Here is a 22,290-nt window from a genome sequence, read left to right as displayed (position 1 = left end):
AATCCCTGCAGGCTGAGACTCATAACAGAGTAAAGCAAGGGACTAGCAAGTGGACTGCTCCTTATTTGATAAGTTACTCTCTATCTCATGAGCAAAAACTGTTTCGTTTTCTCTTTGGATGTGTCTAGCCTCAACCATTTAACACAGTAGACTTAAAGGAGGTATCTGATAGGTTCTTGTAAATGGAATAAACGTCAGAGTGCTGGAAGACTAACACATAGGTCCAATATTTCAAAGAGAACTGAGGTACTTACCCTGCTGCCAGTTAGTGCAAAATATGAACAGATGCATTCAGGGCTACAGAAATAAATATGGGATGGAATATCAATCATCATCATATCCCCATGGTTTTTAAATTACACCAGACTCAATCCTGATTTTAAAACTTTCCTTATACGGAACTAACAGAACCGACCTGCTGACAGATCTCAAAATGGGGATTTACCAGGGAATAAGGCTGCTTCTAACAGGAGGCCCTGTCAATCATGAATTGGTGTAATGTTACTCAGTGTTCTTGTTGGTAAACAAAATGGTAATATAAACCTTTGCTGATCTAGCTTGCAAATTATACAAGGACTACAGAAAGCAGTAAATAATGAGCAACAGATGCTATTTCTATAGAATGACACAACTTGTAGAATAGTCACAGGCAAGCAAAATTCACTTTAAGGTGTTCCACCCTGCATTTGGCTGGATTTGGGCAGGGAAAAGAACAAAAACCATGCTTACAATCTGGGAAATTGCTTGGGAAGCAAAGCTGCTCTTCCGTGTCTTTCAGTCTCTCCAAAAAACACACCATACTGTTTTCAGCCTGACTTCACTTTGCATCACCTGGCCTTTGTTGCAAAGTTATTAGGTACAAGCTTGGAAACAAGATTCTCAAGAAGAAATGCAAGCACAACTTTTTTCACTTGGTTTCAAAAGCTGGATATTCATTTGCAGCGTACTGTGTGTGAATGTCTTACTGCCCATCCTGTTAACTTCCGTCAAAGTCTGTGGCTGAAAGCTGAAGGTTGTCTCAGTTTCCAAACTGAAGTCAGTTGTGCCAGCCTAGAAAAGCAGGGCACCTCAACCCAAAAAACAACAGAGCATCTTTGAATACGGAAGGTGGGAGGAAGATCTGGAGTTGACTTTAAAGCAGGTAGCCTAGGATGCAATGGCTAAGAGGAACAAAGCGGATAGATGGACAAGCCAGAGAAGAAATACTGCTGTGTTGCTAACTGTGGAGAAGAAGTACAGGTTGGTGTGATACAGGCTCTGACATGCAAAGTCCCCTCCAGTAATCCCTTTGCCTCTTACCTGCAGTCCCTCGCATGTGTTTCAAGCTGCAGCCTCGGGACTCGTGTTTACAGAGATGTGGCATCCATCAGAGTGATGCTCTGTCCTGAATCTGTCTTTCCCTCCATTTTGGCACATGTCAGCTTTTGATGTTTTCATATTCTGGAGTAGTCCCATCTGTGAAAACAACTTTCCTTCTTTGTTGTCAGTGACTTTCATCGCTGTCTGGTCTGCTCACACGACTGTGGAGCCAGGGTATGCATCCAGTGCAAGTAGCTCGGTTGGGCACTCTCTGGAGAGAAGCACTGGCATGGTTAAAAGATAATCCACATTGATCCACAGCTAATAATTGGAAAGAATGGGAGCTATCGAACCACATTTCTTCTACAACTAGGGCTTTAGGCTCTTATTACTCCTTTGATTTTTGTAACTCACCAGCCTGAATGGAACTGCTAATGCCGCCACATGGGGGATTGCAGAAGACATGTCAGACTGTATACAATGAGGTATATGAATCAGCTACATCTTCTGTGAAGACCATAATTTCTAGTCTTTCACAGTTTCCTGGGGAGACTGTACAGTCCCACAGATACTAGACCCCCGATAACTACTTTATTTGGGCATATTTACACTAGCACAGGGTAAGCACAGTGTGGCAGATGGTCACTTGTGCAATGAACAGGTGAAAACATTCCTCTTCCCATCCACCACTTGAAATGCTTCAAACAACTCATAACTCTCTGCCTTGTTTAATGTTTTCAAGATTACAAAGCCAGGTCTAAATTGAAAACAGAATCACTGAAAGCCTTTCTCAGCACCATTGTTTCCTTGATTTTCATAATAATTTAAAAATCTGAGCTATTTTCCAGCTCCCCAAAAGACAGATGTGTGTACACATCCTTCAGGTCTTAGCAAGATAATCAGATGAGTCTTGTGACTTGGATGTGTTTCAATTAGACGAGATTTGAGAGCGGCCTGTGGAGATGTTTGCTTTCTGATACTGTGCAAGATTTTCCTCATCAGGGAGAGTTTCAGTGCAGAAAATGCAGTTGCCATGGCACACAGTCCCCACGAGCACAAACATGCTGGGGTGTTCCCTGCTCTGCCTGCACCCTCTGCCCCTGCACGGCTCCCTGCTGCTCCCACAAACCGACAGGAGAGCTCCAGAATGTGGATGACATCTCTCTGATACATTCATTAAAATTGCTTTCTGATTATATGACCTAAGGAAAAATGCATGCCTGGAATGAAAAAGCAGAAAGCTTCAAGATTTTCCCCTTTAAAAGGTACGAAGTTTTAAGAGTTTCAGCTTGCTGAAAGAGAATGGTAGTATAGCTTTCAGATTAAAAAAGCCCCAAAGGGAAAAAGATTGTGAGTTGTCTCAGCAGAGGTTGAGAAATGGAGCAAATTCTCTTGTTACTTGGAAGTAAGAGAAAAGTTAATGGGCAGCAGCTCTGAATGACAGCTTTCAGAGTGAAAGAAAGCAACTGTTTTCATAGTTCAAGACATATTTTAGTGTAATGCTGCATGAACTTGTTTGTTTTCCAGAAAAAAATATCAGTTCAGCAAAATCAACAGGGTGAACTGGAAAATGTTAATTTTGCAGATTAATACTTGATTTTTCATTAGAAAAAATCAATTAAATACTCTGCCTGTGATCAGTTTAATCAAAAGTGGAATATTTCACGTGTTAATTAACTTGATACAACTCAGTTTCAGTGAGCTTATTAACCTGTATTTTCACTATTGTAGTACTTCTTTCACTGAAGTGGTGTTGCAGTAGTCAGCCTCATTTAGGCTTGGATCCCTTGAGGGTTATATCTTTTTTTAGACAAATACAATGATTTTACTCTCAGTAGATGATGTGAGATCTCATCAGGATCACATGACTCCAGATATAATTGGAGAGATAAAGATTTGTTAGGGCCTACTTGGAAAAAAGGGGACCTTGTCTTTCATAGGCTGGGAGCCAGAGTGTTACTAAAAGGGAATGCTGTTTAAATGAAATTTAATCATTTAAATTTCCATCAGAACTGTACTTTTGAACTCATAAAAATTTATGCAGAATAAGTGAAGACGGACAGCTTTTTCTTTCTTTTGCAAGATGAAAAGCAGAGTTGTAACAGAGATCCTTCTTTCAGTCAGAATTACGGATTTCTTTTAAGTCAAATTAACGAGAATATTTTGAAACTGTGTGGTTGGAAGACATACAAACTAGGAGTTGTTCTTATTTTGCTGCCCTGCTTATTAATGAGGCATTTATCACTGGCTCAGAGAGGGAAGAACTCAGCAACATAGGACCAGCAAGTGTGAACCGGGACATCAGATTCTGGTCCTTCTATTGCAACAGCCATGCTATAAATTTCAAATAGAACCACAGAATCATTTAGGTTGGAAAAGACCTTTTAGATCACCAAGCCCAACAGTTAACCTAACACTGCCAAGTATCACTAGATCATGTCCTTAAGTGCCACATCTACATGCCTTCTAAACCCCTCCAGGGATGGTGACTCCACCACTTCCCTGGGCAGCCTGTTCCAATGCCTGACAACCCTTTCTGGAAAGATTGGTGTTTTATGCCCATCCAAGCCATGAGCTGCCAGTTTCTCCAGGAGAATGCCGTGGGAAGTGGTATCAAAGGCTTTACTGAAGTCCAGGTACACAACATCCACAGCCTTTCCCTCATCCACTAGGCAGATCACCTTGCCATGGAAGATCAGGTTGGTCAAGCAGGACTTGCCTTTAATGAACCCATACTGTCTGGGCCTGATCACCTGGTTGTCCTGTACATGCTGTGTGACAGCACTCAAGATGATCTGCTCCATAAGAATATGAATACTTAGAATATTGTCTTAAAGCCTATAGGTTTTGCTGTGTTTTCTGCCCTCTTCCCAGTTTCCAGTCTAAACCACCAGTTTACTGAGGTATACTCTGGACACTGGTCTGCCACCATCATCCCTCCACTGTGTGCCACTGCTTGTCAGCAGTGTCCTGTGGTGCCTCCTTCCCATTCCCACAGCAGTCTTATTCTTCACCAGCTCATTTATTTTCTCCAGAATGCAACTCTGCTGGAATAGTGCCTGCTTTTCACACAGCCTCCTGCTTTTTGCTGAAATGATTTGATTTTGTAGACATGAGGCAATTTTCATGACAACTATGTGCCACAGACTTGGAAGGGCTGGAAGCTCAGGACTTCCCACCACATTGTGAGCAGCAGAAGGAGAAGAAAGAGCATTAGGCCTCATGCTGGAAGCAAGACAGAGAGATCACTTCCTTATACTGCCACAACTTTCCCTCTCATTCCCTGGGACTGATGCACTGATAAAACCCACATCTTCCCATACACTGCTTCCTAAGAACACACAGAAGCCCGAAGTTGAGCTTTCTCCAGTAGAAACTACTGACAAGCTAGAAACCTTTGACCTGCAGTGTTGTGGGAGCACATCACACTAATGGTTCCTCATATATTATCATGGGCTCTAAGTCTATTATCCATACCAAAACCTCGAGACCCTTACCTTGCCACCAGCTCAGACCTCAGGTTTTTCCAGATGTGTTTCCTCCCACTCTCTGGCTGGTTCAGTTTGAAGTTCCCTAGCAAATTACAAATATACACACACACACATATGCAGGATTAGAATAATTAATTAGCATAATTGAAGAAAAACACACATATTTTGGGCTTTCCAGTTGCTGGCATCCAGACCTATGATCAATGCCCCCTTCTCAGGAAGCCCAGCAGAGACACAACCAAGCCTATGCAGAGCCAGCCTGGTTATGTGGGAATGCATTTACAAGGGTTTGCATAGATTGTTCCTACCTCATCCTTGGGAAGCTACGGAAGAAGCCAATACCAAGAGCTTTGCTCTTATTGATGTTCAGGTGGTTGATCAGTCCTCTGTCCTCAGCCTCCAGCAGCTCCTGACACTGCTGTGCTCCAGAGAGCTTCACATATACTGTACATGGCCACTGCTCCTGCCTGGAAGCAGAGAACATTCAAGCCTGGTCACACCTTTCTATGTGAGTTATATGTAGGAGAGACCATTCCTTGGCTTTCTCCTCTGTCAGAATCACTGCTGCAACTAGGTGAAGGCAGGAGTATTAGTGGGATGAATCCTAGACACTGTTCTTGTTGCATCTCTAAACAGGCTTTTTGTATTCTCTGAAGAGTCTCCAGGAGCCTAGTTATGAGGAGAAGATGCATCTGGAAAAGGGCAGCACAGCAGGATAAACTCTGCCAAGTCTAAAATTAAACTTAAGAGGGCTTAAGAGATCAGTTATACAAGATACTCAAAAATAACTTAGAATAAATCCTACGAGGAACAGTGAAAGCACTGCTGACATCTTCAGTTCTCAGTGAGATTCATGTCTGCATGTTGAAGTATGAATGTGGTCTATAAATACCACCAGTGGTTACCATTGAAAATGGAGGAGGGGTTTCCAGTGCTCCAACAACAGGAACAGTGAAGGGAAATGTTCTTCATCAGAAACGGCTTGTGCAGTTCCTACCACAGTCTTTATTTGTGAGTCAGGCATAATCCAGGTAGCAGCCATTGAACATGAAGTGGCCCTCCTCCAGGCTTTTCTCTTTCTCCAGTCCGTGATCATATCTTGTGCAATGGCTCCAAAAGGGCTTTTTTTCTGGACAGTTCAGCATTTTCTGTCCATGTTATTTAAACTGGAGGCCTCAGCCACAGCTGCTCTCCTGGGAGAGATAGTTTTCTGGGGAAGCTGATTTGAGGGACAATGAGGATGCACATTCCTCCAAGTAGCCTGTGATCACCCTCTCTACATCTGTCATGCAGACAAGGCACCTGCAGCCCAGCACTATTGTACCATCATCTTCCTCAGTACCCCAGAATTCAAGAAGCAATGTCCTCAGACATATGGTGTGAATTCAGGGATTGCCATATGCAGGGGCAGGAGTTGGACTCAATGATCCTTATGAGTCCCTTCTAACTCATTCTATGATTTGATGATAAGAAGACTGAATGAAGTCAAGGCATGTGAGAAACGCTTCGCACCTTACCTTGTATCTGAAAGGCACTGTGCATCTCCAGTTCTCAGAAAAGCCTGTGCAGTTTCTGTAGCAGCAAATGCCATTCCCCTATGACTGTCTTGGGAAAACAAGCTAGAGAGTCAGGTATTTGTTAAAGGTTTCTGGTAATATGGCTTCAGATTAACTGCAACCACAGGCAAGAGATGATTCAGTGCTAGCCTGTTAGCTTGATGTCAGGTTAAGATAAAATTGCAGTAAAAGTAATAGCTTACATGTGAAAAAAGCCCACAAAAACCAAACCCAAACCACAGTTCCATATGGCTAGAATGAAAAATCCTGCTTAATCTACTTATATCTAGTTCAAATCCAGGGGTCAGTCTCCCTATATTCCCTTGATTCTAGGTCAATGCATTCCTGACACACTTCATCCCCTAAAACTAGAGTCTCTGAATGAGAATGATTCCTACTTACAGCACAGCACCTTTTATAGTCTAACTATTTGTTTTGATTTCTTGGTCAGGGACCTGAAGTACACCACATGCGAAAAGAAGTTGAGGGACATGGGCTTGTTCAAATAGTGGAAGGATGACTACAAAGATGACTGAGCAGCTAGGGAAGTTCAAGCTGGGCATAAGGAAACACTTCTCCAGAAGGGTGGTGCAGCCCTGGGACAAGAGCAGGGGAGAAAATCCATCCTTGGAGTCACTAAAGAATGGGTATCATCATGCTTGAAATATTTCTAGATTTGACAGGGCGAAGTCACAGCTGACCTCATCAGGCATTAGTGATTGTCCTGCTCTGAAAAGGAGGCTGCACAACAGACCTGCTGCGTCCTGTCAGCACAATGTTTCTGAGATGCTGTGATTTCTGTGGCCCGCCAGGTACCTTTAGTTCAGCCGGTCTGCCCCAAAACTTAATAGCTTAACTTATCTGACATTTCTTCTGCTCAAGATTGGGCTGTCCTACCCACCTCTTTGTAAACAGAGATGCTGCTCTGACAAGTCGTCTTGCTTCTTTTCTTGACTGTGCTCTTGGCAGATCCTGGATTCACAGAGCAGAAGTCCTTCCCCCTGCCATGGAGAAACTGAAACTTTCATTTCAATGTCAAGTGAATCTTTTCTTTTACAGCAAATTATACATAGAAAACAGACTACAGACTATGTACACAACACTTCTTAGCATATTTGGCACAGGCTTAAAACTGTGAAAAGTAAATAAAATGTGGTAATAATAGTGTTATAATAATAGATTTTTATTTCAGCACAGCTATCATTTGAATGGTTGCTTTTTGTGTAATCCCACCAACACAAACACCAGAAAGATTAACATTTTGTATTGGTTTGTACATATAATTACTTGCAACTCAGAAAAAATTACATACTGACTTCACCATCACTACAGTAATTTACTGTTTATTCTTTTTTAATGGCCCACATTTCCTAAATCAATCTTTTGATGGTGCAATTAAAATTGAGTAAAAGTAACAAAAAACGTACTCCAGAAGCTGTCTGTGTATCAATTAAAGTCTTAAAGGGCAAAATGGATTCTTCTCCATTACTCTGGCAGGCATGCTGTGCTCTGACTCCTCAAGGCAGGCTGTTGGTCGCCTTGGAATACCATATATTGAAGAAAACACATGTATGGATGCACCTAGAACATAGGAACTATTTTATAATCTTTTATTGCCAGAAGAAGTAAAAAGAAAGGTCAAAACATCCCCCATTAAGATACATTTCCTGCTCAGAAGTAATAGGTTTCTCAAGAATGCCTTCAAAATGGAGGTGGAGTCTTAAACAGAGAAAATTTAATTCACAGTGATAAATGGATACAGCAGCCACGAAGCAGAGAGAGTGGCACAGGGCTGTGATGGTCATAGTAAGGCATTTGCCTGCTTTTTGAACTTTTTTTTAATGCTATGCAATTGCTTGGTTCACTTTGTGCTTCAAGTTTTGTCTGTCCTAGTCACATGTGTCATATCCATCTACTGAGACATCTGTCCCCATGGCAATGTCTCCTGGCACTGGGCGGTTTGGTCAGACCCTGGTGGGGCACAGGCATTGTCCTGGAGATGAGAAGAAGGGGGGCAAAACTGTTGGTGAGGCCTGTGCCCTCCCAATGTTACCCCATCTGGAGTGCAACGCTGTTCCTGGCCTTGGGAAAGAGCAGCACAGACCCAACAGGGACCCAGACATCAGGAAGAACCATTTTCCTCACTGACTGTATTTCATACTCCTCATCAAGGGACTGTAATCCTAAGGGAGAGTCTAGTTGTGTGACTGTTGCAGTTTTGGTCCAGGCTGGAGGCACAGGTGAAAGTAAGATAACCTCTGGTCCCTTAGAGTCTCAGGTGGGAGCGATGGCAGAAACACCAGTCAGAAAGAGGAGGTGGAGCAAAACCAATCAACTTCTGTCTCCTAAAATAATCCTTTTCTTTTAAAGGTGAAAAATGTCGAAGTTTTATTGACCTTGCGCCTGCTTCTGAAAAAGGTAAGACAACAGAGTCAAGGTTTCTTCCCATTTTACAAATTGCATCAGAATTGTTTCTTATTGTACTTAAATGCCAGGGGAAACATTACTACCTGAGCACACAAGGACCTATATGTCATCCAGATTGCATACAGCGAGGTGGAACAAATGCCAAGGGTTTAAGATAGCTGTTTACTCAGTTTATGCAGATCTGTCATGTCTCTGATGCATTTTCTCTTCATCCAGTTGATTTTTTTTCAATAAAATAAAGATTTATATTGCAATACAAACATTTCTCTTCTTCCTCTAGTGAGGAAGGACATGCTACATGGTTTCCTCAGGCCATGAAGACATTTATGGTCAGTCACAGTGCCAAATGCTTTTTTGTGAGAAGGAATAATGTAGATGCTTGTTTGTCTGATTTACCCTGAACAGAAATAATATATTCAAGTGCACAGAAAGAGGCAGGCTGCAAAGCTTGTCTTTACTCTGGTATTGGAGTTGTAAAGTCCCAACAGCAATTTAATCCATATTTCAAAATATTTATCAGGAAAAAAAAAATACGTAGATTTCAATTAGCAAACTGGGCAACTGAGCTCATCCTTCTCCCTGCTTAAGACAGAGCACCCAGCCCAGAGCTGAAGAGGTGCATGAGCCTCGCAGTGTCCTTGGGGTTCGATTGGGCTTGGATGATGAAAATTCCTGTTTGTTAGAAAAAGCAGTATTTTTTGTTAGATCACTTGAGACAATCACAAAACCTTTCGAGCACCTGGTACCTTCATCAAGTCTGACAGAGAGGCAGTAAATGGTATAAGGAACAATTGTTCTTAGTTTGTCTGAATTGCTGATCAGCTGGATAGATTGAAAGGGAAGGGCAATTACCATTAATAAAGCAGTGGGATATTGCAGTGAGAGAAATAGAAACAGAGACAGTCTCTGTGAAATTCATTGTAAGCAAACCTAAATAAATTATGCACATAAGGGAAGAGCAATCCTGGGGTTACTGCCGCTAATGGGCTCTGAGTTAAATCTTACACACACAAATGGGACCATGGGGCATAACCATTCTTAGGAAAACACTAGCTCAATACTCTGCAGTGGTCAAAAATAATCTGTTAGAAAGCATTAGGAAAGATTTGAGAACAGAGCAGAGAGTATCCTGTCACATCAGGACTGTACACATCGCAAAGCTTTGCCTCTATATAAAATAAAGTGTGGTATTTTGTCCTTTTTAGTCCAGCTCACAGAAGAGCAGCAGGAATAATTGGAGTTCTGCAGAGTTCTGTGCAAGGATGAGACTAAGATGCTTCGGCCTGAAGGAGAAACATATGAGAGGAGATATGATGGGCATTAATAAAGTTGTAAGAGGAACTGAAAAGGCAACCTGGGGAATAGTAGTTCATTGCCTTTCTCAGAACAAGGACTAGTGGGTATTGCCTGACACCTTGCAGAGACCAAATCAAAAGAAGCACAATGTGTCTGTTATAAAGGCAATAGGATGTTTTTGTGCTTTATCCATTTTCTCTGCAAGTTCATTATGGTGCATAATGTTTGGTTACATCACCCACACACTTTCCAAAACAGCATTTAGTTCTTTACTTTAAGTATTACTTTTGGTTGTGTGAAATGCTGTCAGCAATTTTTTAAATTGAATTTTAGAGCTGCTGCACGATGTCAGTGTGTATTTCTAGACTATTCTGCTTTTCCTCTTTGAGGAAGGAAGAGCCTTTCGGCATAGTGGTATAAAGAAACCTGTTGTGGTGGATGCACTCGATCTCCGCCCCATTAATATTTCTGAAGTCTTGCCATGGACTTGTAAGGCATATTGACAGAAAGAGAGGAGAACACTCGGTCAGAGATGGAAAGTGCTGACCCTCTGACTTATAAAGTACTATAGATCAAGTTGGACACTGCAACATAGTTAAGCTGAATTTTTCACTGTCAGTCCTGTACTGTCCAGAGGTACTTTCATCACATGTGAAGAGAAAATTATGTGTCAACGGTGCCCAACTTACTTTGGCTGCAGAATTCAAAATTCTTGACTTCTTTTCTTTTCCAGTTAGAAAGAACTTCATATTCCTTTAATTTCTTCATCCCCTCACTCAGCATTGACTTTGATGGTCATAGGCTTGTCAACTACTCAGTTACACTCAGTGCGGGGACAGATTCTTGATTCTTCTTCCAAGTAAATGAGATATGATAAAATGCATTGAATATAAAAAGTGAAGCTCAGGTATACAAATATATTATGGATTTACCCATCCATTGTATAACTAGGAATTTTTTGACTAAACTTACCTGCACTATGAGATTTCAGCTTATTCAGTTTCTGTACACATCATTCTGTACACATCTGTACATCACTTACCACTAAGCTGTTATCTTTCAAGGCTTCGATTATCTGAAACATTTCCATGTGTACATGCTTCATTACTGTCATGGAGCACTCTGGCTTTAAAAGTTTGCATTTCAGTTGGTTTCCCCTGATACAAAGAAGACCTCTATCTAACCAACCTCTGAACTAAATACAGGCTGTTGAAGCCTGTACCCAGTTCTCAGCAAATCATCTTTCGCTTTTAAGTCCTGCTAAAGGAAGCCTAAGAACAAACTTAGGCTAGTTGTGTAGCCAGTCTCTTGTAGAGTCTCTCGCCAATTAATAGCAAGCCAGTATAAAACCTCTGCATAATATTTAAAACCTTCTTAGCACAGCAAAGCTAATCACCAAAACATTCACAGTAAAAAAAAAAATCTATGATGAGGCCTAGCTACATCCTTACCACAAATATTGCATTCATAAATGAAAGCATTTCTTATTCTTACTGTAAAAATGTAACAGCTTATGCTTGAGTTTCCTATCTTTAATCCATTTTTGCTGATCTCTACTGTAGCTGGATACTGTATTTCTGATCAGTTATTATACCCTTTGCATATATTGCACCAATGACATCTTCTAAAAAGAAGCAGCAAAATTTGGGGCAAACAGACCCACAGTATGGTATAAATAAGCATTTCCAACCCACACTAGGAGAGCTCTTCCCTGCATTTAAGGCAGCTGCCAACAATCTGTCAAAACCCTGTAAGCCTAACATTGAATTTATTAGCTATTGCTGGTTGTTAGTGCCAAATCTGCTTAACAAAATCAGCTTGGTGATGGTAGATAATAATGAGAGAAAAAAAAAATCTGTGTCCACAAATATTTCTTATGACAGTTTCCATTCGTTATCGATAAAGGATGATAGGGCAATAGCTGGTTATGTTGGCCAGGACTTTTAACGGGCTTCCACAGAGCAGATGTTGTTGCGTCCCACGAAGTGTGCTATTTTCTAATTTTCATTACAGATGTGAGTAGTGAGATAGCAAGTATTTCCAAAAGGAGTTGGAAGGAAACTGCCACAGTAGGTTGGACCAGATTTTTCACTTCTGAATTGTTCCTTAGATCTTGTCCACAAAACTTAACCCAAGTCTTGCTCCTGCTGAGTATTTTGATGTCCGAAGAAGTAAAGGGTGGCCTGTTTACTGAGGGACACTTATGCATTACATTGAAAAGTATACTCAGTTTTCAGCTACCAGGTCCATTTTTGAGCGCAGCTTGCAGCCTCTCCCTTTGGGCTGTTGAAAGCTAAATCAGTTTTCTGTCAAGCTTCCCGATGCAGTGCCCATCCAGAACATTCGGACGGGGACACATTCCACCACTTTCCTCCTCTCATCACACCTTTTGGGTGCACCTTCTACCTCACCTTTCACATTGCTTCAAATCTGTGCCCAAGAGGACTTCCAAGGGGCCAAGGAGGATACACTCAGAAGAAACCAAGGCCAGATACTATGTCTGGAAGCCATGGCACCAAAAGCCAAAACCTTGCAGAAGGAAAATGCTCATTGCCGGTGAGCATTTAACAGTCCAAAATGTTACAGGGGACTTTTTAAATGAGAGACCGTACTCAGGTAGGAGATGCCTTCTGCATGTCCTCTGCACAGCTCGTGATGATGCATTCTGTAGAGATGAAGCAATGAAAGTTCTACATTGCCCAAAAAGTAGCTGGCAAAACTACAATAGTACACAGCAAACAGCAAATAAACAAATAAAGTCTCACCTAAACACAGCATGCAAAAAGAGAAAGCTGAGCCAAATCTATACGTGCTCCTAAGCCAGCACTACAAGAGCAATTAATGAGAAGATAAACTAGATGCCTGATTTCAATGGATACTGACATAATAGGTGTACCAGAAATTTGATGGGAGAAAGATAATTAGTGAGAAAAAAATGTCTTGGTACTGATTATGCTGAAAGACAAAGCAGATGTCGTGTACTAAAGCTGAATCACAATAACAAGGTAATGTCATTAATGAGCAAAACAATCTCTATGGATGGCTTCCACGCTCAGATAAAAAATACCGAATTATATTAGTGATCACCCATTGGGACGGCTTACAGTAGCAGGGTTAAAATTTATATCGGAGAAGATATAAGGACAGAAAACAAACCAGTAGGAGTAAGCTTCAAAATCCCATGCACAGACTGAGAAAATCTCATGCTCCGTGTGATGTGGAGATTAAAATTTGGAACATTTATGAGTATGGGGAAATTAGTTGGGAAATGTGTACCTCTTGACTTATTCCTGAGTGGTGTGGGGAACTTGGTTCAGAATGGTAGCAAGAAATACCTTGTATCTGTTTCTAACATAGAGAAATTCAACACCCTTGCAGGAGAAATAAAACTTTAAAATAAGTTGTGAAGAAGGGAACATAAGAAAAACAAGAGCTGATTAAAGGAAATTAAAAGGTTCAGCTAAAAGGACAAATGAAGTGTGAAAAGTTTAAAGATACTGGATATACTATAGGCATCTAAACTATCCACAAATCTTTATCAGTCACGGAGAAACTGAAAATGGTAGATAATATTTGGTGTTGATAAATACAAAGAGGTGAACGTGAAGAGTAATCCTACCTTTACATATATAGTGATGGGTTCTGAATTAGCTTTTACCCCTCAGGATAGAGTTCTTGGAGCAATGACAGACATTTCTATGAAAACATTAATTCATTGCTCTGCAGAGATTAAGAAAAGATGAAAAGAAATATTAGGATCACGGTAGGAAATAAAGAACAAAACAAAAAGTCACCATGCCACCACATGTGTTCATGATGTGCCCACTCCCAGCACTCAGTGTGCACCTCTCATCCTCCCCTGCCAGCCCCAGGTCAAAAAAGTCACAATAAAATTTAAAGAGACAGAGAGGAGGGTAGGACAGTTATGGTCAAAGATAGGGAATACTGTTTTGTATGAGAAGCAGAACACAGAACAGATTTCAGGCTGGAAAAAAGACAAATGAAACGTGTAACAGCCAAGTTAAAAAACAAACATTTTTTTTGTGTACTGGGCAGCTGCTCCTGGGAAGAAAAAAGAGTATAGATTTTCTAGAAAGGCCACTTAGAGACCTGCAACCGGTGAAAAGAAATGTAACTGGGTTTCCCACAAGAATTGTACATTTTGCAAAATAGTTCCCATTGTCTTCTTGAACATTTAATATTCTGCTTACATTATTCTTAATATATCTGCAATAGGGTATATATATACACCCACACAGACAAATACCTAGGCACTTGTATTAGGAGACTTATGATTAAGTGTGCAGGAAAAAATGTGTTACTAACATTCTATCTGTGTTTTCTTACACACCAATTATGAATCATTTGAGTTATTTTTAAAAGCTAATTAAAGATACTAAGATGAAACCATGCTTAATATCAGAATTCAAGCTAAATTCCTAATTCCTAGAAGGAAGAAACAGTCTTGCTTTTCACACTGGTGATGCCAAAGGCCTGGAGAACACTGATTCTCTGCTGTAGGGAATGGTAGCCACAAGATTCAAACAGAATTCATTGCTCAGCCCCATGCTGAGGATGGAAGTTCACCACAGACCTTGCACTGTAGGTCCATTTAGCCCAAAAATATTTATTAAGGCATACAGGATAGTGCTGCTTCGAGTGTTTTCATGGCCTTTTCCACTATATTACACTGCCATTTTCATATCAGAAAAAATAAGAATACAGGCATATTCCACAGTTTGCTCAGTGCCATACACAGAATTAAATTCAGAACCAAATTCAATGACAAAACCATAAAACATCATAGAAAACACATTAGTAGGTAGAAGAGAATAAAGTTATTTACCTCACAGCTCCACCTCATCTTTCAAAAAACCAAACCAAAACAAAAAAGGAAGAATTAAAGCTCAACCAAATCAAAACAGCAGGCATTTTTTCTGCCACCTAGGTAGTTTCTGGTGATTGCATTTATCATATGATCTCTCATGTTTTGCAAACCACAATCTCTTGTCTGGGTGCTGGTCCCTTATCTATCTTGATTCTCTTAGTTGTTTTACAATAACAGGTAGTTTTAGGTATCTCTAATGACTCTTAGGATCATGAAGCTTACTTTGTTTTGGAGGAATGTCTCTCATACCTTTGTGGTCTACTTCTCCCCTCCCAGTTTTTTTACGCTGCAGCCCAAGAGGAGCAGGCAGATGGTCTGATATGATGAGATTGCATTAACCAACAGATGGGCTGACTGCTCAGAGGCGAGTCCCTACGCCAGCCACAACAGCATGCTCAGTGTTTATTCCTTTCACCATTTTTTATTGATCACTCCAATATTTTTGGCTTGTAAGTTCTGGTATTGGAGCAGCAGAGACGAGCAAATTACTAAAATAATCAGAATGCAACTGGAAGAGAAAGCGTGAGATTTACATGGCCCCTTTAAACTTCAATGTTTTTCCAAGATAAGATGCACAACATTTCTCAACATGTTTCGATTTGTATACTTTTCCCTCTCTTTTCTCTTGCACTGTACGTGAAGAGATCAAAGTGATATCCAAGTGTCAGTTCCAACATAGCAGGTAAGTCTAGAAATTCAGATCAATGACAGCCAGAGACAAGAAACATAGGGATAGCAAATATAGACCAGGAGGAACAAAGCAGATGAGACCAAAAATGCAGAGAAAATGCCATTCTACATAGGTAAACAGAACATCTTAAAAACCAGTAGTGCAAGAAAACCAAACACCCATTAGGTCTATGGAGCACTCACCATAAAAACCAGCACCTACTACATGTTTTGCAGCTGTCAGTGTGCTCACAGCAACACGCTTCTAGCTCTGGAATTGGGTACTAAAGAAATAACTGGATTTTTCCTGAAGTTGTAGACCATCATGGGTGCCACAGGCTATGGCTGGTCAGCATCTTTCTGAGAACCAGATCTCAATAAGGAACAGGGAAGTGCAAGTGGACCGTTAGGGTCACTCTTTCCACAGCAATCTCTGTTCCCTTTCCCAGGAGGGTGACAACAAGGGCCTGTCCCCAGTATTTCAGTCACTAAGAAGATATGTTCTGGGTCCCCCACATACTGTTTAGGTCTAACACAGTACCTTACAAAGAAGACAGTTACATCATCAAAAAACAAACCAAGGAGAAGGAACCATTCCCATCTAGCACAAAGGTTCTCTCCCCGCTCTCTCTGATGCAAGTGTTATGTTCAAAAAGCAGGACAGACAGACCTGAGGCTGTCAAAGGCAAGTGAGCACAATTTTTGTTGCTGGTAACATGAACAAAGTTAACGACTCCCACATCTCCCTGGATGCTGCAGCATGTGTGGAGAGCAAGAACAGTAAAATATTTTTGAACAAAGAAGGAACAACACCTGTACCGTGGCTTTCTCCATGAATATTCACACCACCCAAAACCAAGTTCTGCCCTCATACCAGGCTCTTTTCCTTCCACGTTGGATGACACCTGTCTAGTTGACTGTCACAGCCTCTTGTGGTTTCCCCGTGTTGTCCAGCAGTTCAGGGATCTTGGGGACAATGACGATGAACCATGGGCCAACACGAGCACTTTCTTCCTCAAGCAACAGCATCAGCGCCTGTGGCTAGCAGCAATGCCAATGAGGAGGTAAGAAGTATGTACACTCATCAGGAGAGCGTTGCTTGGACACTGATGTCTCTCTCAGCTGCTCAGCAGCGCAGCAACCAGCTTGTCCTTAGAGTGCAGTGCTCTGGATTTCATCTCAGTTGGGTCCAATGATCTCAGTAGTTATTAAGGACCATGCATTGCTCAGCTCAACTGTTTCTAGCACATAAAGGTTTTTTGTTAGATAATGAAGTGTGATGTAGAAAAAAACCCAAAGCCTCCACCTGCTTGCATCAGAATTTCTAAGACAGATCAAGGTTGAATTGACATGATGATGTCTCATTACAGCTCAGACAGACCCCTGTTACTATCTGAACAGGTGTGCGACAGTGAGTTATGAGGAACGGGACAAGTATAAACGTTTTCAGGATGCGTTTGGCTGTCTGCACCATTGTGCAGTCTGATTACTCGCTCAAGGACAGCAGCGCAGTGTGACAGTTCAAATGAGGCTGCTTTGGTCAGATGCTTGAACTCATCAGCCGGGAGGGCAGTTCTGCTGTCAGATGGGCTGGTAAGCACTAACCACAGGTCACCTACAGCGGGGAGCAGAGACGGGGGCAGTGGGTGTTTGTAAGGAGGATAAAATCCCACTGAGACATTCTGGATGAGTTCACCCCGATCAGGAAGATAATTTTCTGTCTGAAAGGGCCCTTGAAATCAATACAGACTCTGGACAATGCTTCTTGGGCATTGCTCAGGGACTGCAGGGCTTTCAGCAGGCAATGTCACATAGCCTGGCAAGTAAATCGTTCATTTATGGGTTTTTTTTGCCAGCATGATTTCCAAGCCACTAGCCAGAATCCATGACTAACATTTTCATACACAACATTCCAACCTATGCTGCATATAACATAGTTAACATGAGTCAGCAATCTTCTTCAGGAAGAGCAATATGATTTTCCCAGAAGAGATCCTTTACGAGCAATAAGCTCATGTTTATGGATCAAAAATGCTTTCAACTCAACAGCAATTTTTCTGTTGGCCACCTCTTCAGTGTTGCCTTGAGGACATGTACTAATATTGCACCTTTGACAGTCATTTCCATTACATGACCAGCCTGGAGCAGCAGCCAGGAGGGGATTTCAGTATCATTATTTCATCTGGAGATAGGACCTCACAATCTGGCATCAGAAACTTTTGCCATACTGAGCTGGCACCAAAAATCAACTTTTCTGATTTGCTGACAAGTTTACAATCATACTTATTTAGCATAAAACTCCATGGCTGCATGTGAATGTAGGTGGTAGGAGGTATCAATGTGAATTTTAACTCTAGAACTGGTTTATTGGCTGGATTAATCTCAAAAGCACAACAGTAATTGAAATTATGGGCCTTCATGGTTCCAGAAACAGCATCAAATGCTTCTTTATCATCCTGCACATAATCTTGTTCAGATGGTATCCAAGTTCTTGGTATTTCAGTCCAAATTGCTAATGAATCGGAGAATTGCTTTAATATTGCAGCAAAGACAACTAAGAATCATCTTTGCATGCACAGCAGTGCGTGTAAAAGTTGGAGACAGCAACAGTTGCTTTTTTCATTATAGGAAAGTGCAGTAGAATTGACAAAATACTTGATGTTTTGGTATGTATTTTCACTCAAGGTATTGTGAATGGTCCTTAGTTTTTCTTACTCCAAAGGAAAAAGGCCAGATGCGTACCAACAGAATAACCCATGACAACAACAGCAGTTACCCCAGGTTCACATTTATACTTCTTAACTTAGATACCAAACAGTCAAAATCAGCTCAAAACTCCTGCAAGTCATTAATCACATTGTTCATTGGATTTCTTAATCAGGAATTCACTGAAATGTGGTATGATGTCTCAAGTTTTTCTGAACTGAATTTCAATGACTTTTTTCAGAATTCCCTTTTCAAGGGAAAGTCAGCATTGGTGATTCCTGACTCAGAGTGTTCCTTGTTGAGACATAATAGTGTGTTCATTCACAGTGCCTTCCCCGGTGAGCAGGGCTGACAAAATAAATTCAAGAAGAACTTTGGAGCCCTGAGACTCATTGCAGGCTGAGGTAAAGTTTCTTGACCTTGCTGTCAGAAAAACATTCAGTTTGTTACATTCATTCAGAATTGTTTGCAACATCCTTTTGTTAACACATCCCTGGCAGATGCGTTAACATGATCACCAGCTATGCAGAATTGCACTCTTCATTCAAAATGTTGATGCTGCCCTCCACTGTCCGACAGAAATGCAGGGGACCGATCTTGTCAGATGGTCCATGAGGTACATGAGTTCCTAAAATTTCAGTGTTTGTGTTGGTAACAGTTGTCTTTTCAGTTACAGTGAAGAGTATGTTCACTTCACTTGGGGTTGCTGGAAAATGAATTTCCTTTGCATGTAACAATACTGATTCAGCAGCTAAGATCATGAGGAGGTGGTACTGATGCTTTTCACCATGAAATCCACAAAAAAGGCAATTTCTTAGCACATTGTTGATGAAATAACAGCAGCTCAGAGCCATTAAGAAGTTCAGTTATATCCTGGCTAGATAACAGAAATTCTTGTGAAACCAGAATCTCTGGACAATGACAGAAGAACAGATGAAAAAAAGTGCTTTCAGCAGGGTTCTATTTTCACATTTCAGGCAAAGCTCATGTTCACATAGAATGCAAACTGTCATGAGATCAGATGATATGAAGCTGATATGATCCCTTCTGAGGTAGGAGTCCTATGATGTAAGTTGACTTCTGTTAACTTTTTGGTGAGTTCCGGATGAGCAGCTCAGCCCAGGTCCTGTACTTCCAGTGCTTTTGCTTCGCAAGGAGGTTGTTCTGAGCTTGGTGACCCCTTTACCTCCAGGAACATCTTCGCAGTCTGTGGTGTTCAGCTTCAGAACACAGTACACAAAAGTAAATCTATCATTGTCAGCAACTGTCGAGGATGTGACAGACTGGTTGGTGTAGAAGCATCAGGGTTGAAAATAGCAGGAAAAGGCATATTAGAATAACAGGCATTGATGGTACCAAAATTATTGGGTCATCAAGATCCTAATGCATATCTACCCACAGCTTCTCAGACAACAGGTTGGGAGATATGGGACAAGCGTAACGGAGATGTGACAGATCAGCAAAACAGATCGCTGTCAGCTCTTAGCCAAGATAAACAGGAGCACGCAAACCTAGGACACTTTAACTAACATACAAAAATCCCAGAAGACATGAGGAAGACTGGACAGCTGGCATCTTCTGGATTATTGCAGGGAATCCTGAAGATACTGATTGAATTCATGCGTCTTCGTGCTTTTATGCTGGATGGACTCCTTGCAAATACTCGTGCTTGTGAGAATTTGTGGACAGGAGTCTAAGTGAAACCAGCTTTGATTTAGTTTTGTTTTAAAGACTGCCCTTCCTAGGAGGTCCCACGTTTACACCATCATCGGAGCATTATTTCCTACAAGATGAGCAGGGGACACACCATCTGACAAATGCTGCATTTGGACAGGAGGTGGGAGGTCAGCATCTGAAATCCTACTGCATTAACAAGGAACATCCTTGGTGTGACATGCACAACCCAGCTGAGCTCTGTACACAAACCCACAGCACCTTCTCTGCACCTGTAACTGTCAGTTCAATGAACAGGCAAGGAAAAAACATAAACAGGACAAAGACCAGAAAACAAGGGAAAGATGGTGATTTATGAGAATACAGACCCTCAGATACAGGCCATTCAGGCAAGAGCCTCCAAATGAACCAAGCACTGATTCTTAGGAGAGATTTTTTTTTAACATAATCTGAGTTATGCCAGACAAACTCCTGGAACAGAGTTACACAGGCTGGTGGGAAATAAGACAAACAGAAAAGGCCACAGGAGAGAAGATAGGGAAAGAGAAAACCCCTGGAGAGTTTCTTCCCTGTCACCTGGACTGACTGAGGTGTCCTCAAGGGAAGGAGCTCTCTGCTTTGCAGGAGTGAGCCTGTAAGAGATTGTAAGTGGAAGTAAGTGATGCCAAATGACTGCCTCATGAATCTCATGTTGAGAGAAGAGCAGTGGGAGATCACCTTCAGCACGGAACAGAAAGCCACTGTCTCCTGAATTAATAACTTGGATCAACAGTTCTGCTTCTGGCAGCCACAGGAAGATACAAAATCCAGATACAGCTTGCATTTTCTGGATGTAATTATTTCAGATGAAGTCCAAAATCGAAGTGGGCAGGTCAGGACATACTCAGAACTGTGCAAACGCTGCATGTGTGACTTACCTTTCCCCACATTAAATGCATTTTTAAAAGGCACAGAGCAGATATTAAGATTACACTGTGAAATAAGACATGAGATTTAGACACAGAGTTCCTTTCCAGATAGGAACAGGGTTCAAGAAAAAATATTCGCTTATGCCTTCCATGGGAAACTCACCCAGTCTTTGTGTCTCATTGGAAAAACTTTTCACAGGACAGCAAAACTCATGTCTCATCGAGCTGTTCATCAGAGCAGTAGCTCACTGTGTTTCTACTCCAGTAGAGAAGACTCTGTTTCTTCCTCAGCTAACTTCCTCCTTCCAGCTGTTCCCTCAGCACGTTAGACTTAGAAACTGTGCAATTAAAAACCCATAGGATGATTTAAGTTGGAAGGCACCTCTGTAGCTTTAGTCCAAGCCCCTGCTGAAAGAATGTCTGTTAGATCCAGCTGCTCAGGGCCACGTCCAGTGGAGACTAAGAAAGACTCCAAGGACAGAGGTCCCACAGCCTCACTGGACCCCTCTTCCAGTGTTCAACCACATTTTTGCTTAGAATTTCTGATGTTGCAAATTTTGTCTTATCCTACCACTGCTCAGCTCTAAGAGTCTGGCATTGTTATCTGTATCCTTTCATTAGGTAGGTGTAGTTAGGAAGACCTTCTCCTTCTCTTGTACAGGGTGAGAAGGTGAAGCTCTCTCTGCTTTACCTTGTACATCATGTGCTCTAGCCCGCTGACACTTTGTCTCCCATGACCTTACAGCCCTTCCAGTTACAACCAGCCTTCTCCAGCATGTCAGGTTTGAAGATTTCCTTGCAAGATTATTCTGTTAGCAAAACCACTCTTGTTCCATTTCACCAGGTGGATTCCATTCCTCTCAGCAGTCTTTATACCTCAAAGAGGACCGTGTGGTTAGAGAAGCCTGAGCATTCCCTGTGACACCAGCCACAGTCAGGTGTTCCTTCTTCCCGCTCCTTTCTCTTTCACCAGCAAGATAAAGAACACCAACTGGGCACTCGCATCCTCCACCCCCACCTCCCAGGGCCCTTCCATCCCTCTGCATGTGCACAAGGCTGCCTCTAGCAGTATCCCCTCACCTGCCTCCTGGACATGTTAACATGGGCTCTCCCATAGAGACACAGAGCATCTCTTCAGCTTCCTGTTGTTTCTCAAACATGCCACACTTGTGTCTATAGCATCCAGCTTCAGGCACTGTTCTATAGGTGGGCAATAGATAAAACCTGTATACAGCCTATGTACATCAACTGAACACTCAAGCAAACAACCAAACCCCAGATCCCTTTCTGCAGAGTTGCACTCCAGGTTCTTGTCCCCCAATCTGTAGGTACATTCAGGATTACACTGTCCAGGAGCAGAATTCAGCATTTGTCTT

General features: G+C 41.7%; 1 protein-coding gene and 1 long non-coding RNA gene across 6 annotated transcripts in view; one reads left to right on the top strand and one right to left on the bottom strand.

Annotated features, from left to right (window-relative positions):
• The window catches only part of GSG1L (GSG1 like), a 79,897-nt gene that overhangs the window by 30,627 nt on the left and 26,980 nt on the right, over nt 1-22,290 (top strand). For all 5 annotated transcript variants that reach the window (XR_010466316.1, XM_065030734.1, XM_065030733.1 and 2 more), the window contains one exon: nt 8,717-8,764. Coding sequence is in view for 4 of the 5 variants with exons in the window: in XM_065030734.1 (XP_064886806.1) it covers nt 8,717-8,764 (48 nt within the window). In the remaining variant the exon portion in view is untranslated. The remainder of the gene's footprint in view (nt 1-8,716; nt 8,765-22,290) is intronic.
• Nucleotides 1,444-5,258, bottom strand: LOC110363234 (uncharacterized). Its single transcript, XR_010466319.1, has 3 exons — nt 5,099-5,258; nt 4,797-4,872; nt 1,444-1,570 (listed from the first exon to the last, which is right to left on the bottom strand). It is a non-coding gene; the product is annotated as an uncharacterized LOC110363234 (long non-coding RNA).

This window comes from Columba livia, chromosome 15 (assembly GCF_036013475.1).
Source record: "Columba livia isolate bColLiv1 breed racing homer chromosome 15, bColLiv1.pat.W.v2, whole genome shotgun sequence".
NCBI lineage: Eukaryota > Metazoa > Chordata > Aves > Columbiformes > Columbidae > Columba > Columba livia.
Note: the sequence above shows the minus strand (reverse complement) of the source record. Positions and strands in the feature narration are given on the sequence as shown.